This window comes from Stegostoma tigrinum, chromosome 28 (assembly GCF_030684315.1).
Source record: "Stegostoma tigrinum isolate sSteTig4 chromosome 28, sSteTig4.hap1, whole genome shotgun sequence".
Classification (NCBI taxonomy): domain Eukaryota; kingdom Metazoa; phylum Chordata; class Chondrichthyes; order Orectolobiformes; family Stegostomatidae; genus Stegostoma; species Stegostoma tigrinum.
In genome coordinates, this window is record NC_081381.1 from 27,580,242 (window position 1) to 27,597,800 (window position 17,559).

General features: G+C 42.6%; 1 protein-coding gene and 1 long non-coding RNA gene across 4 annotated transcripts in view; one reads left to right on the plus strand and one right to left on the minus strand.

The window, feature by feature from the left end:
- Nucleotides 1-1,331, minus strand: part of LOC125466732 (matrix remodeling-associated protein 8-like) — a 65,724-nt gene extending 64,393 nt beyond the window's left edge. For 2 of the 3 annotated variants that reach the window (XM_048561666.2, XM_048561667.2), the window contains exon 1: nt 891-1,331. In XM_048561666.2, coding sequence (XP_048417623.2) covers nt 891-939 — 49 coding nt within the window. In that variant the 5' untranslated portion in view covers nt 940-1,331. The remainder of the gene's footprint in view (nt 1-890) is intronic. The other variant, XM_048561665.2, reaches the window with a different exon arrangement.
- Nucleotides 1,332-2,053: 722 nt separating this feature from the next.
- LOC132211098 (uncharacterized) overlaps nt 2,054-17,559 on the plus strand; it is an 81,906-nt gene continuing 66,400 nt past the window's right edge. The window contains exons 1-2 of the long non-coding RNA XR_009447407.1: nt 2,054-2,102; nt 12,252-12,362. This is a non-coding gene — a long non-coding RNA (uncharacterized LOC132211098). The remainder of the gene's footprint in view (nt 2,103-12,251; nt 12,363-17,559) is intronic.

The window sequence follows — 17,559 nt, forward strand, 5'->3', positions numbered from 1 at the left end:
AGTGTTAGAAGTACTTTTGACTATGAGAAATCACAGCAAAGCCCAATCCTATCTACTGGTTTTATTTATGCCATCAACAGCAATAGTCCTTGATTTAATCTCCTTCCTAATCTAGGGCACTGGTTGTTTATAAGAATGACTGAAGCTAGCAACGCAATGCCAGAAAGATTTCTGATCAGTTTTTGAATGTATCTCAGTGAGCCCATATTTTGTTCTGTGTTATATGATCTGGTTTGGACAAAACAGTGAAGCTATCCCATTTTGCAGATCTCTTTAACAGTGAAACTCACTGTCGTGGTACTTATTTTTTACTACCAAGAGTTGAATTTTGTGATCAAGGTGATGGATGTTTGTAGCCCCTACAACAGGTAAACATTCAAACATCAAACACTGCCAGGGCAGCGCCAACACAGATGAGATACGAAGTAAAACTCACTCTAGTCTGCCATATTGAATACTCCAAAGGCAGATACAGTAGAGATTGAATAAAAGGCAAAGGTTGTTCATGCAGAGAGCTTAGCAGAGCAATTCCAGAAGTCCAAGAGAAATTGCATGGTATCATTATCAGTGACAAGGACATTTGCCAAAACTCTGCTGCTTTGTTCTCAAGATAAGCATGAAAGTCACTGCCCATATCTGTCTACCTTTTGACCAGTGCAGTAAGAATAATCACTAGTCAATAAGCTTCCACTGACACTTTGCTTATACTTACTGTTAAACTCAGAACACTAGCTAATAAATCCTAGCATTACAAATGCCTCTGTCCAGTTGGCAAGTTGAGACAGAAGAGTACAAATTTAAAAATCAGGATACAATAACATGTTTTATACTTCTGAGTTTTTATCTAAATGACTTGATTCTTTTGAAAAACTCTACGTAAAATGTCTTACCTCTTAAAAGCAGGAGATGCAGTACCAGGAGTTTTGCCAGCCGTCCCATTTTCTTTTTCTTGTATTCAGTAAACTTTTCTCTGTTGTTTCAAACCAAAAATAAATTATGACATCATCACAGCTCTCTGCTACTGAAACTCTTAGTTTTTCCAGTTCAATGGGACCTGTTTATAAGTTTGGACTATTTCTTTAATTGGGGTGGTGTTGATGGGTGTAGTCCTCTCCTTGACAGTAAATAATCTTTTTCTTGGTGAGACCAGCCTCACAAGTAAATGCGTCCTTTTTGCCTGCAAACGATTCCAAACCCTATGGTGTTTCTTACTTTGGCAGAGAAAATGTGAGTCTCCCACCAATCACACTGCTCTCCACGGCTTCAGATCCTAAGCTATGTTTTCTTCTTTCTCTGTGTGTTATTAATTTGCTCAGAGTTCGAGCAGCCTTGAGCGGTCCCAGCCTCATTTGGCTCTGGGCCATAACGTTTTGCTACTTTGGATTTTTCTGACTTATTTTGATTTTCTTTCCCTTTAATCAGAACCTTCCTTATAGAAACATCATAGCAGAATTCTTTTAACCCTCGGTTTACTGGTAAAATTTGAATTGCAAAATGTTCTTTAAAAATGTATATTGATTCTATGTGAAAAGTTTACAATTTTTTGATTGAATATCATTTTTGAGCTTGGCTTTCAAAAAAGTTGGATATGATTGTTGGTTACTTTGGTGAAGGTTTTTTTTAAAACAATGTCAGCCGGTGTCCTTCCGGAGCAGTGACCTAATCCAATATGTACCAGAAAGGTGACTTGCAAGGCCAATGATGTTAGTGGAAAGATATTTATACTGTTGGGTCTACTATAGGTAAAGTAAACATTGCCAGGCCATTTTGTTTTAAGCTTAGGAGAATTTAAACAAGTTGTTTTTTTTTTCAGTTCAATTCAGAACCTACTGATTTGAGCTTAGACATCAGTTTAGTTTCTCTCCCAAGATTAGGCAGGGCAGTTTTGGGACCAGTTAACTCAGAAGTTTTAGTTATGAAACTTCTAAACCAAGAGAGCCTGGTTAGAAAAATGCAGGTTTTTAGAGCTGAGAAAATTTAGGTTCTCGGGGATTTGAGAAAACTTCAAGTCAGCAGGTTTTGAAAGGACTCATAGCTCTGTTTGAACAGTCCACAGGAAAGAACTTGGATGTAATCAGTAAAGCAACCCCTAAAGAGCAGAGGTAAGTGAAATTTCTCAGAAATCGAGTCTCCGTAATGTCAGGAAGTGGTTTGAAACTTTGTTTTTCTGTGTATTTTAGATTGTGCCAACTGATATTTATATAACTTGTTTATTTTTATTTCTTCAAGAATTGAGATTTTGTTTAGATGCAATATTCATCTTCATCTCATTTTGATGCAGACTATTCCTGGGTTTTGGGCACATTAACCACTTCCCATGGACTTTCCCAAGTGCCCATTTTTTATTTGTGGATCCAGGCAATGAGTGTTTACAGATTAATCAGTTTTAAAAATTGTTTCATTTTGGGCATATATGCCACTGTATATTGCCCATGAATTATTACCATGAAAATATTAGGAATCAACTATAATGTGGGACTGTAGTCACATGTAGGCCATAACAGGATAGAGATAGCAAGTTCCTTTTTTCGAAGGATGGCAATGACACAGAGGGTTCAAAATAGCAAGTTTGAATTCATTTGTGCACCAACTGCTAATCACAAAACAAAGTTCCGTAATGGTACAATTTGTATACACAACTAAATCTTCCCAATTCAGTTTTGAGTTCAGACATCAGCACCATTTTCTTCTGCAAAACCTCATTACTGCAGTAGGCCTCCTTGTTGTTCTTTCCTAGAGCAAATCAATTAGAAGTTCATTTCTAGAACCCTTCACCAATTAGAAACGGCAAGTAGAATGATTTAGTTAGAGCAAGGGTTATTGAAGGGGATGGACTTTTTTGGTGTAATGGTAATGCCTGAACCTCTGAGACAGGAGGTACAGGTCCAAATTCCACCTCCTCCAGAGATATGTCATAGCATGTGTGAACAGGTTGACTTATAATAAAGATTACTCAAGGAACCACTGTGTCAGAGAAGCATATCATGTCCTGGGACTTTTCAGGCTGTGGCACTAACAGGAATAGAGGACAACCGGAAGGCTGTCCCCACTATTTTTCACTCATACTTGGTGTATGTAGTCATTGGAACCAACTAAATCTTGTTTACTATACGAACCTTGATTGGAATTGTTAACCTGGGCCTTTCAGGAAAGCCCTGGCTGACCAATATAACCAGGAGATCTGCCCCAGAAGCCTAAGCCGCCTCCGGAATTCCACCTTTGTGTCTTTTAAAAATGTAGAACGGCGGGCCCTGTACAGACTAGTGCTGCACACCATCCACCTCTTCTCCTTCATCCATCACCCAGGCGGTGAGGATCCTTAGTGAAGGGCACTCAGTGTGGGAATCCTCCCTCTTTCCCTCAGGGATCTGGGGTGGGGGGTGTTGCTTGCAGCAGTCCAGTGCAATTGCAGATTGTGGTGGTTCACCGACTCCCAGTCCGACTGTCTGTTTTGCAGCGCTGTCGAGTCCATGGAACATATGTATCTTGGGTGTGGGCATTTGCACTCCCATTTTAGTTATCTGAAGGACCTTCGCTGTTTTTGGTTGCACCTCAGCCCCAAACTTTTAACCAGAAGATTTTGACTCTCAGTTCAGAGGACCTTCTCTGAGATGGCTGGCCGTTGCCAGTGTACTATGCACAGGTAAATGAAGAGCAGCCCTGCACGTGGGTTGGAACACGAAATTGCTCAGTGACATCCAAATCTGAACCGATTAAAGTTAATGTTTGGTTAAATGGTCAGCCAGTTCTCATGGAAGTTGATACTGGCGCAGCTGTATCTGTGTTTGCAGAAGTTGTCTTTAACAAGATTCACTCAGGGCTCCAACCCTTAGGGTTTACACAAGACTTCAGCCAGACCAGGGAACCACTGCAAATTAAGGGTACAACTTCAGTTCCGGTCACCTATGAGTTCCAGTTGGTATAGTTACCACGTTGGCAGTAAAAGGCTCAGGCTCAAGCCTATGGGGGTGGAATTGGTGGAGAAAGATTCATTTAATTTGGCTCAACATGTTTCAATTAGAAAATGACTGCCTCAGTGAAGTCCTAGTGAAATACCCAAGCATATTTCAGGAAGGGCTTAGGCCTATGAAAGGGGCCAAAGCCACTTTACATGTTGACTAGGAAACAATTCAGAGATTTTGCAAGACTCGCCCAGTGCCATTTGCCTTATAAGCAGAAATAGAGGCAGAAATCAGAAGGCTGGAGAGCAAAGGAATCATCAAACTAATGCAAGATAACAAAGTGTGGAGCTGGATGAACACAGCAAGCCAAGCAGCATCTTAGGAGCACAAAGGTTGACATTTTGGGCCATCATCATCAGATGATGAAGGGTCTAGGCCTGAAACGTCAGCTTTTGTGCTCCTAAGATGCTGCTTGGTCTGCTGTGTTCATCCAGCTCCACACTTTGTTATCTCGGATTCTCCAGCAACTGCAGTTCCCATTATCTCTGATCAAACTTATGCAGTTTGCAGAATAGGCAGCACCAGTTGTACCGAATGTGAAGTCTAATGACTCAGTTCTCCTTTGTGGGGATCTTAAGCAAACAATAAACTGCTTCTCACTGCTGGATAAATACCTAATCCCTCACATTGAGGACTTGTACACACTTGTAAAGGAGGCTGTCCTTTACGAAGCTGAAATGAGCCACACATATACACAAATGCCAAGATGAGGAGTTCATAAGTATGCTACAATTAATATCCATAAAGGTTCATTTCAATATAGAAGACTGCCATTTGAGGTACCATCAAGTTGCACCCTTTTCCAGTGGACTACGGAGGACATTTTACAAGAGCTATTCAAGACTTCCATTTATCTGGATGATGCACTAATAACAGGGAACATCAATAAAGAGCACTTGGAGAACTTGGACATAGTGTGTAAACATTTCTGCCAGGTGGGCTTATGCCTTAAAAGGAATAAATGAGCGCTCCAGGCACCCCAAGTGTCTTACTCAGGTTACAGATTCAGGCAAAGCTGGGTTACACCTGTTGGAAAAGAAAGTGAGGGCAATCAAAGAAGCCCCAGCTCCCACATCTGTACCAGTGCTTAGGTCTTTCCTTGGGTTAGTTAATTATTACAGAAAATTCATACATAACCTGGCCTCCATCTTGGCACCCTTACATGTGCAATTGGAAAAGCGTCAGCCTTGAAAATGGTCACATACCCAAGAAGTAGCCTTTAGGGAAGTGAAAAAGCAGCTATCACCAGCTATGGTGTTGGCCCACTACAGTCCAAAGCAAGACGTTGTGCTGTCATGTGATGCCTCCCCATTTGGTATCGGGGCAGTGTTGGCTCACCAGTGGCCCAATGGAGAAGAGCGCCTGGTAACGTATGCTTCCCAGACTTTGGCTGATGCTGAACACAAACATGCCCAGATAAGGAAGAAAGATTTGGCCGTCGTCTTTGGTATGACAAACTTCCGCAAGAATCTTTACAGAAGGGAATTTGTCAGAGTAACAGATCACAAACCCCTGATAGGGCTACTGAAGACAGGTGAGGCGGTACTGCCCATAGATTCTGGAAGAATTCTGTATTGGGCCCATAATCTCAGGATGTATGGTTACAAGTTAGCGCACCATCCAGGAAGCTAAGTGACTAATGCAGATACCTTCAGCCTGCCTCCAACTGGCAGATACTTCACCAGTGATGCCTCCCCTGGAAGAGTCCATTTTGGTTTTAGACTTCTAGACATCCTTCCAGTCTCTGCGGACTTAATCCGATGGTGGACATAAAAAGATCCTGTCCTAGCAAAACTAAACCAGGTGGTGGAAATGATGGAAGGGCAGCACTGTGGCACCGTTGTTAGCACTGCTGCCTCACAGCCCCAGGGACCCAGGTTCGATTCCAGCCTCGGGCGACTGTCAGTGTGGAGTTTGCACATTCTCCCCATGCCTGCATGGGTTTCCTCTGGGTGCTCCGGTTTCCTCCCACAGTCCAAAGATGTGCAAATCAGATGGACTGGCCATGCTAAATTGCCCATAGTGTTCAGGGAGATGTAGATTATGTGGGTTATAGGGGGATGGGTCTGGGTGGGATGCCATGAGGTTCAGTGTGGGCTTGTTGGGCCGAAGGGCCTGTTTCCACACTGTAGGGATTCTACGATAAGCAGAAGGGCCATCACAACCAGGATTAAAACCATTCTGGACCTGGCAAGACCAGATCACCATATAGGATGGCAGGTTACTGTTGGAGCAAGGGTGATTGTCCTGTGTAAAGGTTACCACCAGGGTCACCCAAGGGTTTCCAAGATGAAGCTGCATGCCAGAAGCTATGTCCAGTGGCCAGGTTTGGGTACCAACATAGCTGCACTGGTTGGATGGCGCCCAGAGTGCCAACAAAGACAAAAACTGCAACCAGCAGTGCCTGCACATTAGTGGTAAACCTGGACTTGGCTGCATGTTGACTATGCCAAACCTTTCATGGGCTCAATATTCCTGATCATGTGGATGCCCATTCTAAGTGGTTGGATATGTGTAAAGTTCATTCAGCAAACTCAGGGATGACGATTGAGAAGCTGTGCGCATTGAGTGCAATGTATGGGCTTCTGAAAGTATTGGTCACGGACAATGGGACATCTTTTACCAGGAGGGAACTTGAATATTTCTGAAAGTCAAGTGACATCTGGCATATAAGGACAGCTCCATACTGTGCATCATCCAATGCTGTAACAGAAAAAGCAGTCCAAATGTTGAAGACAGACTTAAAGAAGCAGCCTACAGCATCACTTGATACCAAATTGTGCCAGTTCCTGTTTGATTGTAAAACCACCCAACCCACAACAATAAAATAGCTCCAGCACAGCTGCTGATAGGGAGAAGACCTCGCACTCAGTTAAACCTGACATTTTCAGAACTCGGAGGGAGGAAGAAATGGCAGCAGGAAAGTTAATTCTGGCCACATGCGGTCTATAAGTGAGAGAGATAAATTTAATTCAAGACATTAAGTTTTGTGCCGGAATGATGGAAATGGCCTCATTTGCTAATGAGGCAAGCCTGATACGAGGTCAAGTCCTGTGACTTACAAAGTTTGGGTAGGTGATACAGTCCTGAACAAACACGTGGATCACCTGAAAGCTGTTACCTTGCAAACAGGGCAGCAGCAAATCAAACCTAGCCCCTCAGAACAGCCAGAAGGCTGGTCAGAAACTGTAGGTTCTCCCCCTCTGACTGGTATCAAGGAAATTTCAGAGTCTGAGATGGATGCAATTACTGCCAGAAGAAGAGAAAACTCTCCCAAGTCTCCAGACACAAGAAGCAGGCTACAGTCTGGTACACACCACCTGTGTCAGAAGAAACAATGAAAATGTCACAAGGAAAGCTACAACAGAAAGACTGGACCTACAACCCTGCACTTAGAGGAGGAGGGAATGTAGTGATGGAACCAGCTGGATTTTGTTGATGATGAGATTCTTGATTGGTCTAGGTTAACAACCCCAATCAGGAAAGCCCTGGCTGATTTAGAGTCTCCTCAGTTTAAAGAACTGACTCTGACTGGCTTGCAGCAACCAATGTACAGTGCACAAGTAAATAAAGAGGGAGTCAGTGGTTAGATATCAGCCTCTGTGCAGTTATTTCAGAGAACAACTGAGAGAGCTGTGGGATTGCAAAATGAACTTTAGTGATAGGAACAAGAGGGCAGCTTCTTCAATCAAATCAGTATTAAGGAAATAACTGTGATTGTGAGCAGCAGTGTGACCTTCTAATCTAGAAGAGACAAGTGAGAGCATGAGTCAGGTGCTAAGTCAAATACCACTGTTATGCACTGCACACCTTAAGTGAACGTACTTTTTAGCTTTACTCATTCCTTTCTCTGCAGGCACCTCACGTCACCATTTGAGCAGCCTACACTCCCACTCTATCTCAGCTTATTTCCCTTTATTTTTCCAACAATGCCTTCCAGTCATTATACACAAATGTTGTTCTTCAATCCTTTGAACATAAGCCATTCTTAATAATCCTAACTCACTGCTTTCTCTCCTAGCATGCAAAAAGTGCACAGCTTGGCAGGAGTCAAAAATGTGGTCTCCTAATAAAATGTGCTATTATCGGCACTGAACTAGATCCTAGCTTTGCTTTTTTTTGTAGGATATGTGATGTGTTTTTGGTTTCATCCAACTTAAATGCTTCCAGTCCCTAAGTTCAACTCTTTCCAGAACATTAGTATCATTTTGTTCCCTTCAATGGAACTGAAGAACCTTTCAAAGCTACTCCTAAACCTTAGAACCTTATTAACTTTACTACTAATTTTCATCCTTTTCTTATCATCGCTCAGACTCTGCTTGTTCCTTTTTTTAAAAAAAAACCCAAGAGAACTGTGGAAGCTAAATCAGGAACAAAAACAGAAGTTGCTGGAAGGTCAGCAGTTCTAGCAGCATCTGTGAAGAAAAAAAGTCAGAGTTAGCATTTTGGGTCTGGCGACCTTTCCTCAACGTTCTGAGGAAGGCTCACTGGACCCAAAATGTTAACTGTGGTGTTTTTTTTCTCTTCACAAATGCTGCCAGGCCTGTTGAGTTTCCAGTGACTTCTGTTTTTGTTCTTTGCTTTTCCTTTGCTCTTCCTTTTGATTGACTGTCACTATTCCCAATTTAGGCTTTCAATTAACTTTCATTATAAGCCCACTACAACCCATCTGTACCTCAAATACACTTCACAACCTGTCTTCTGCATTGCACCTGTTTTGTTTTTACAGCTTTCCATGATAATGATTCTTGTATGTCTTCCTTTTGTCCTTAGTTGAAGATTCCATTCCACTGTAGGCCTTTAACTATGCCCAACCATTTCCTGTACGCTCACCTCACATCCCCCACCCCACAAACTGCACCCCCCTTCTCTTCACCTACATTTTGATCATCACCTGCTATTTCTACTACCTCAGGTAAGATGTAACAATCAAACATATCTTCTCCTCCTTGTCAGTGTTCAAAGTGACTGTTCCCTCTGCAAGACACAAGTCCATCCATCAATCACCACCAAGACATCATTCCCTTCCAATGGCACGCTCCAATACACATGTAAATACAACACTGATTCATTTATCTTTTTGCTCCTCACCATGCAATGCCACAAACATTCCTTTCTGATGCAGCAGCAGTTTGGAAATACTGCTTTCAGTTTTGTACATTGTATTGACTACTCAATGAGGCCCCTTTAAACTGAGGGGGCTAATTACTGATTGTGTTGCTTTGTGAATTCTTCTACTCAGTCTGAGGCAGTAATATAGTGATGATGCCTCTGGACTAGTAATCCACAACCTGAGGTTAACATTCTGGGTATGTAAGTTCAAATTCCAGGGTAGATGGTGAAATTTGAATTCCATTTAAAAAGCTAGCCTGATGGCAGCCTTGTTTCTGAAGGGTCCAGACCTGAAACGTCAGCTTTCCTGCTCCTCTGATGCTGCTTGGCCTGCTGTGTTCATCCAGCTCTACACTTTATCTCTTGGATATTAAACATTTTTTTTGTCGTAAAAGCTCAACTGGCTCAGTAATGTCCTTTTGGAAAGGAGGCCTGCTGTCTTTACCTTGTCTGGCCTACATGTGACTCTATAGCAGACCTACAGCAATGTAGTTGACACAACCGTTCCTGGGCAATTCAGGATGAACAATATCTGCTAGCCCAACCAGCAACACCTACATCCAATGAACTAAGAAAACCAGAAGTGGGGGGAGGAAGGAAATTGCAGAATTGGTAACATATCTCACTTCTCAGTGTATAATTACTTCCATGGTCATTGGTGACTAGTCTGGCTCTGGATTTGGTGATACTCTGACCTGTACCCAGCAGAAAGATCTCCTGACAGCTTCGAGTTACTCAGAGATATGACTGTCTACGTGCAGGGACAGGGGAGTGGAGACCTCCTTCATCAGCCTGGGCCATGAGAAGGCCTTTGACAGAACACTACCTTTACGATAGAGTGCTTCTCCAAACCCCATTTGGATAGCACATCTGCAATTGGATATAACTGTTCTGCACAAATATTAGCAGTATAATTCCATTCAAGGGGTGAGAATTGCAAAGCTTTCTAGTCAAGTCTGGAGTCTCCTATCCTGTCCTCCCCTATATACCAGTTGTTCTGGTATACAGAACCATCTGCCAAGTCTACAAAATAGAATGCAGAGATTTGAAAAGTGATTATTCCACACTCCTTGTACATGGGTGAGGTCGCCATCTTCTGATCAGATGTGTTGTTGAATGTTCAGGTTGATTTAGCTTTTAAGACAAGGACGAACAGGACCCTGGAGATGAAGTATATTGGGGCAAGAGAAAGGCCATATCTTTTTGGACTGAGCCAACCACTTCTTTGTCTCTTTCGTTGTCACATCAGATTATCTCAATTGCCATGGTATTAGTCAGACAGCCAGGGCATGCATTAAAAATTGGAAGCAGTGAGCAGCTGTAGTCAAACAAAATCGAAGTACATGGGAGTGATGAGATAGTAGGAACTGCAGATGCTGAGGAATCTGAGATGACAAGGTGTCGAGCTGGATGAACACAGCAGGCCGAGCAGGAAAGCTGACGTTGCTTGGCCTGCTGTGTTCATCCAGCTCTACACCTTGTTATCTCTACTTGGGAGTGATGTTCCTTCTCCATTGTGGGTAAAAACTTAATCATCAAATACACCAAGCCATCTTCTGTTTAGTCTGAAGGTTGGAGCAGACTGTATTTGTGGGGACATGATGTACAAGCCTCTAGATAAAGGGGGAAAAAAATGTACAGATCATGTTGATGATCATGTTTGTCTGCTGTTGCATCAAACTATGTGCAAATCCTCATTCTGCAAATGTCACATATTAATGAATGCTGAGGTTCTACATGTCACCAGAATTACAAAGGATGGTCTGGTCACAAACATTTGAGACCATCTGGAACAAAGTAGAAGATAATGATGTTAATTAAGAGATAATTGGGTGAAATTCAACTGGTTTTGTTTTTATATACACACACATGGGGAACAAGTAATCAGTGTTATTAGAATTTTCCGATGTGTAAGTAGGAATGGCTCAAGTCCCACTTTCTCCAGAGATGTGTAATAACATCTCTGAACAAGCTGATTAGAAAATAATTAAAACTCTCTTGTAGAAATGTATCTGCTTGGACTCTTTTTCCTATCAATATTTAAAATCTGGTATTCAGCAATTTTTATTAGTATGTTTATTTGTCAAAGATTGAAAACTTGGCATTATTCCGACCAGTGAATTTGGAAAAAACTTCAGAGATGGCTGAATCAAAATCTGAAATATCAGGGATTTCGTCCCTGTTTAAGAGTATGGACTCAATGTTCAGTTCATCTATGAAGAATGAACTAACCATACTGACCCATCTTACTCCTTTGCAAAAGGAAACAAGATAAGGATCTTTCATTTTTTTTATTATTCATTTGTGGGCATTGCCCGTTGGCCAGATGTACAGTTGCACAAATGTAAATGACTGAGAATCAGCAGTGCAGTTTTCAAATCAATGCTAGAAAGTGGAGAAATCTCTAAACTGAAAGAGGTGAATAGCAATAAGCTATCTGATTTCTTTACAAAGAAAGGAGCCAGCTCTAAAAAACCATTAAGAATACTGGAAGGAGGTTTATGTTGATCCCATGCATACTGCAATGTGGACTGAAGTTGCAATCCAGGACACTGCAGCTGTCGTAACATGGCAGATTCTGTGGAAACTCTCGGGAAAGATGAAACTTCTGATAGGCAATTACCCAGCATCTTCAACTTTCAAAAAAAAATCCCCAAATCCAGGTCAGAGTTGGAGACTTCGAATGGTTCTAACTTGCATAGTCACCCAGGAAAAGTTAGAAGAATTAAAGCTTATAAACTCCTGAGTCATGATGAATTTGAACCCCCCTGCAGACTGTCGTCCTCCCCAGCACCCCTCCCATAAACACCTGACCACATGCCACCAGACATAACCATACCCCAATGTGAATGTACTTTTTGGGTCAACCCTGGACCTGACACACCCTACTAATACATCCACCCCCTACCATCTCATACTTGTGGACCCTCCCAACTCAAATCATTAAATAACATTAAATGTAAAGAAAAATAAGAGGAAAAAAAAAACTTAAAATTGTTAATAACTACATTTTAAAAATTACTGTTATTAATTGAATTTGAACATCTAAAATAATTATTTACAATTAATAAATAAGTCTAAAAGGACCAAAACAAAAAACAATGCAATCCCTACTGAAGTTTCATTATATTCGCCTTCCAGTGTAAATCTCTAATCTGCTTACTGCTCTCCTTTAAGAGACATTCCCAGATCCTCTGGTGTCACGGTGGATGTGGTTTCATCCCTCCCTTGCACTGCATCAAGGCTACAACTTGGGAATCAGAGTCTGGCTGCAAAACACCTGGAAAGGTATGTGGACATTTTTTTAGAAGTATGATTACCATTGGATGGATGTGTTCTAGTGCCAATTGAAAGTTCAGGGCCATAAATATAGAAATAGCTTATCATTTCGTCTCAGTTGTAGCATTATCACTTCCAAGTCAGAAGGCTGTCTGTAAAGGCCAACATTTCATACAGTTCTTGGCTGTATGCAGCACTGCTGCAGATGCCCTTTCATAGGAGAATTTAAACATATTAGTCTAAGTTCTGTAATTCTTTCATGGGATGTGCACTTTAAATAGCAGGGCCAGCATTTATTGCCTATCCCTAATTGCATTTTAACTGAATGGCTTACTGTTCTATTTTAGAATGCAGTTATGAGGTGGCCAAATTGCTATGGGTCTAGAATATCACGCAGGCAAGGATGGCAGATTTCCTTCCCTTGCTATTAATTTTTCCCATCTATTTAAATTTGATTTGTTTTCTAACTGCTCATCTGATCCCTTGATTAAAATGAGTCTCTCCCAATTGTTGAGGATACTTAAAATGCCTTCAGGCAATATCCAAATTCAGTACGTGTTCCTTATTAGTTTTTCCTGTTCTCAGCCTAGTTGAGGCCTCACAAATGTAGGGGCTGGAGTCCAGGGTGAATTTTATTAAAGATAATAAAATGTGAGGCTGGATGAACACAGCAGGCCAAGCAACATCTCAGGAGCACAAAAGCTGACGTTTCGGGCCTGATGAAGGGTCTAGGCCCGAAACGTCAGCTTTTGTGCTCCTGAGATGCTGCTTGGCCTGCTGTGTTCATCCAGCCTCACATTTTATTATCTTGGAATTCTCCAGCATCTGCAGTTCCCATTATCTCTGAATTTTATTAAAACTCGTTCTGCAGCCACAAATATGATCACACCAGAAATGACCTCCATTAGAACCGCATGACCACTTAACCAGATGTTGATTTGGTTCTAATTTGGTGTTGCTCAGCAATGTAACACAAAGTCCAAGGTGGACTTTCTAGGGTATGAATTCTCCTAGATACCAGCCTATGTGTTATCTTACTCAATTTAGCTCTAGTAGGACTCCTTAGCCATCTCGTGACTGCGTACCGGCAACAACTACAATGGCTTAGAACATAGGACAGTACAGCACAGAACAGGCCCTTCAGCCCACAATGTTGTGCCGACCATTGATCCTCATGTATGCCCCCTCAAATTTCTGTGACCATATGCATGTCCAGCAGTCTCTTAAATGTCCCCAATGACCTTGCTTCCACAACTGCTGCTGGCAACGCATTCCATGCTCTTACAACTCTCTGCGTAAAGAACCTGCCTCTGACATCCCCTCTATACTTTCCTCCAACCAGCTTAAAACTATGACCCCTCATGTTAGCCTTTTCTGCCCTGGGAAATAGTCTCTGGCTATCAACTGTATCTATGCCTCTCATTATCTTGTATACCTCAATTAGGTCCCCTCTCCTCCTCTTTTTCTCCAGTGAAAAGAATCCGAGCTCAGTCAACCTCTCTTCGTAAGATAAGCCCTCCAGTCCAGGCAGCATCCTGGTAAACCTCCTCTGAACCCTCTCCAAAGCATCCACATCTTTCCTATAATAGGGCGACAAGAACTGGACGCAGTGTTCCAAGTGCGGTCTAACCAAAGTTTTATACAGCTGCAACAAGATCTCATGACTCTTAAACTCAATCCCCATGTTAATGAAAGCCAAAACACCATATGCTTTCTTAACAACCCTGTCCACTTGGGTGGCCATTTTAAGGGATCTATGTATCTGCACACCAAGATCCCTCTGTTCCTCCACACTGCCAAGAATCCTATCCTTAATCCTGTACTCAGCTTTCAAATTCGACCTTCCAAAATGCATCACCTCGCATTTATCCAGGTTGAACTCCATCTGCCACCTCTCAGCCCATTTCTGCATCCTGTCAATGTCCCGCTGCAGCCTACAACAGCCCTCTATACTGTCAACGACACCTCCAACCTTGGTGTCGTCTGCAAACTTGCTGACCCATCCTTCAATCCCCTCATCCAAGTCATTAATAAAAATTACAAACAGTAGAGGCCCAAGGACAGAGCCCTGTGGAACACCACTCACCACTGACTTCCAGGCAGAATATTTTCCTTCTACTACCACTCGCTGTCTTCTGTTGGCCAGCCAATTCTGTATCCAGACAGCTAAGTTCCCCTGTATCCCATTCCTCCTGACCTTCTGAATGAGCCTACCATGGGGAACCTTATCAAATGCCTTACTGAAGTCCATATACACCACATCCACAGCTCGACCCTCATCAACCTTTCTAGTCACATCCTCAAAGAACTCGATAAGGTTTGTGAGGCATTACCTGCCCCTCTCAAAGCCGTGCTGACTGCATTTAATCAAGCCATGCTCTTCCAGATGGTCATAAATCCTATCCCTCAGAATCCTTTCTAACACCTTGCAGACGACAAACGTGAGTCTTACTGGTCCGTAATTGCCGGGGATTTCCCTATTTCCTTTCTTGAAGAGAGGAATTACATTTGCCTCTCTCCAGTCCTCAGGTACGACTCCAGTGGAGAGCGAGGATGCAAAGATCTTCGCAAGTGGCGAAGCAATTGCATTTCTCATTTCCCAAAGCAGCCGAGGACAAATCTGGTCTGGGCCTGGTGACTTGTCAATCTTAATGTTTGACAAAATTTTCAGCACATCAGCTTCCTCTATCTCTATCCATTCCAGCATGCACACCTGCTCTTCAAAGGTTTCACTCACTACAAAGTTCGTTTCTTTCGTAAAGACAGTAGTAAAAAACTCATTTAGGGCTTCCCCTACCTCCTCAAACTCCACACACAAGTTTCCTATGCTATCCCTGATCGGCCCTACTCTTTCTTTGACCATTCTCTTATTCCTCACATAAGTGTAAAATGCCTTTGTGTTCTCCCTAATCCGTTCTGCCAAGCCTTTCTCGTGCCCCATCCTGGCTCTTCTCAGACCCTTTTTGAGCTCTTTCCTTGCCTGCCTGTATTCCTCTAGAGCTGAGCATGACCCTAGCTTCCTCCACCTTATGTAAGCTACCTTCTTCCTTTTGACGAGAAGCTCCACCGCTCTCGTCATCCAAGGTTCCTTTATCTTACCCCTTCTTGCCTGTCTCAGAGGGACATATTTATTCATCACTCGCAACAACTGTTCCTTAAACAGTCTCCACATGTCTATAGTGCCTTTACCATGGAACAATTGCTCCTAGTCCATGCTTCCTAACTCATGTCTAATCGCATCATAGTTTCCTCTTCCCCAATTAAATATCTTCCCATTTTGCCTAATCCTCTCCTTCTCCATAGCTATGTAGAATGTGAGGCAGTTATGGTCACTGTCACCAAAATGCTCTCCCACCACAAGATCTGATACCTGCCCCGGCTTGTTTCCGAGCACGAAGTCTAGAATGGCCTCTCCCCTCATCGGCCTGTCAACATACTGCGTTAGGAAACCCTCCTGAACACACCTTACAAAAACAGCTCCATTCAAATCTTCTGCTCGAAGGAGGTTCCAATCAATATTAGGAAAGTTAAAGTCACCCATTACAACAACCCTACTGCGTCCACACTTTTCCAAAATCTGTCGACCTATGCTTTCTTCAATCTCCCTGCTGCTATTGGGGGGCCTGTAGTAAACCCCTAACGAGGTGACTACTCCCTTGCTGTTCCTAATTTCCACCCATACTGACTCAGTAGGCAGATCTTCCTCGACAATGGAAGCTTCTGTAGCTGTGATACCCTCTCTGATTAGTAGTGCTACACCCCCTCCTCTTTATTCCCCCCCTCCCTATTCTTTTTAAATGCTCTAAACCCTGGAACATCCAGCAACCGTTCCTGCCCATGAGAAACCCATGTCTCTGTTATGGCCACAACATCATAGCACCAGGTACTGATCCATGCTCTAAGTTCATCACTTTTACTCCTGATACTCCTTGCATTAAAGCAAACACACTTTAACTGATCCCTTGGTTCCTTCCCGGGAAAATCCTTCCCACTAGCTGGTCTACCTCTTGCTATTGCCTCACCTGCATAAACTCTCACCTCCGGTATACAGCTCAGGTTGCCACCCCCCTGCCAGCCAAGATCATTAAGAAAATTTCACCTGTTTGGTCAAGGCTTGGCTTTGTTTTGGGGTTTCGCTGTGGACAACATAGAATCACTCTGATCAGGATATGTCCTGAAAGATGCTATGCAATTACCTGCACTCAAATGATACATTCCAAGTTCAGCTGGTCTGATGAGACTGTCCACTTCCATCAGAATTCCTTGCAATTTATGCTCCACTTGCCACATTTTCTAGTGATAAAGCCAGTTGTTAGCGCCTGTTTAAAGTCCAGTTGCACTTTAGCTAGCAGGTATTTTGTCCTAAGTCTACAACTGTAACTCAGAGGGTTCCAGATGCCAGCTAATTGCCCATTGGACATTTAAACTTCCCAGAAAATTACCACATCATCAGTGCACCATAACTCCAAGAGGTCTATCTATCAGGATATGTCCAGACTCCCAACAATCTGGAGATCGGATGATCTATGCATCTGCGCTTTAGCTGCTACTTTAGAGAGAAATATTATTTGCGATATCAAGGGAACTCCTCTTCTTCTTTATTAGCTCTACAGGATCTTTAACAACCACCTCAGAGGGCAGAGTGACCCTCCAGCTAACATCTAATTTGAGATACAAAAAAGTTGCTGGAAAAAACCAGCAAGTCTGGCAGCTTCTGTGAGAGGAGAAAACAGATAACATTTCGCGTTCAGTGACCCTTCCTCAGAAGGGTCTCTGATCTGAGATAGTGGGGAGAAACCCAAAGAGTGAAACCGAATGGAAGTTCCACGAATTTCATGGAAGTTAAGTCAGGGCGGATATAAAATTAACTCTGGAGGGTGCCATGAAGTTATATTTGCTTCCTACATACACAGACTTCTTGGATGGGGATTGAACCCACAAACTGTTGATGCAGAGACAAGAACTCCACCATTAAGCCAAGTCTAACAGCCAATGGGAGGAGAATAAACTACAGGAACACCTTATAAAAATTTTAGTAGTCTAGGCTGTGTTTTTGTGATAGTGTAAAACAAGCAATAACAATCTAGTGGTCTAAAAGTTTTCCAATTTTTGCTTCCATTGAATTTAGCATCAATGGGCTACATAATAAATACCACAGTCAAATTCTGCACCATGAGCTGGTGGTGAGGAAATGAAGGCCGATTAT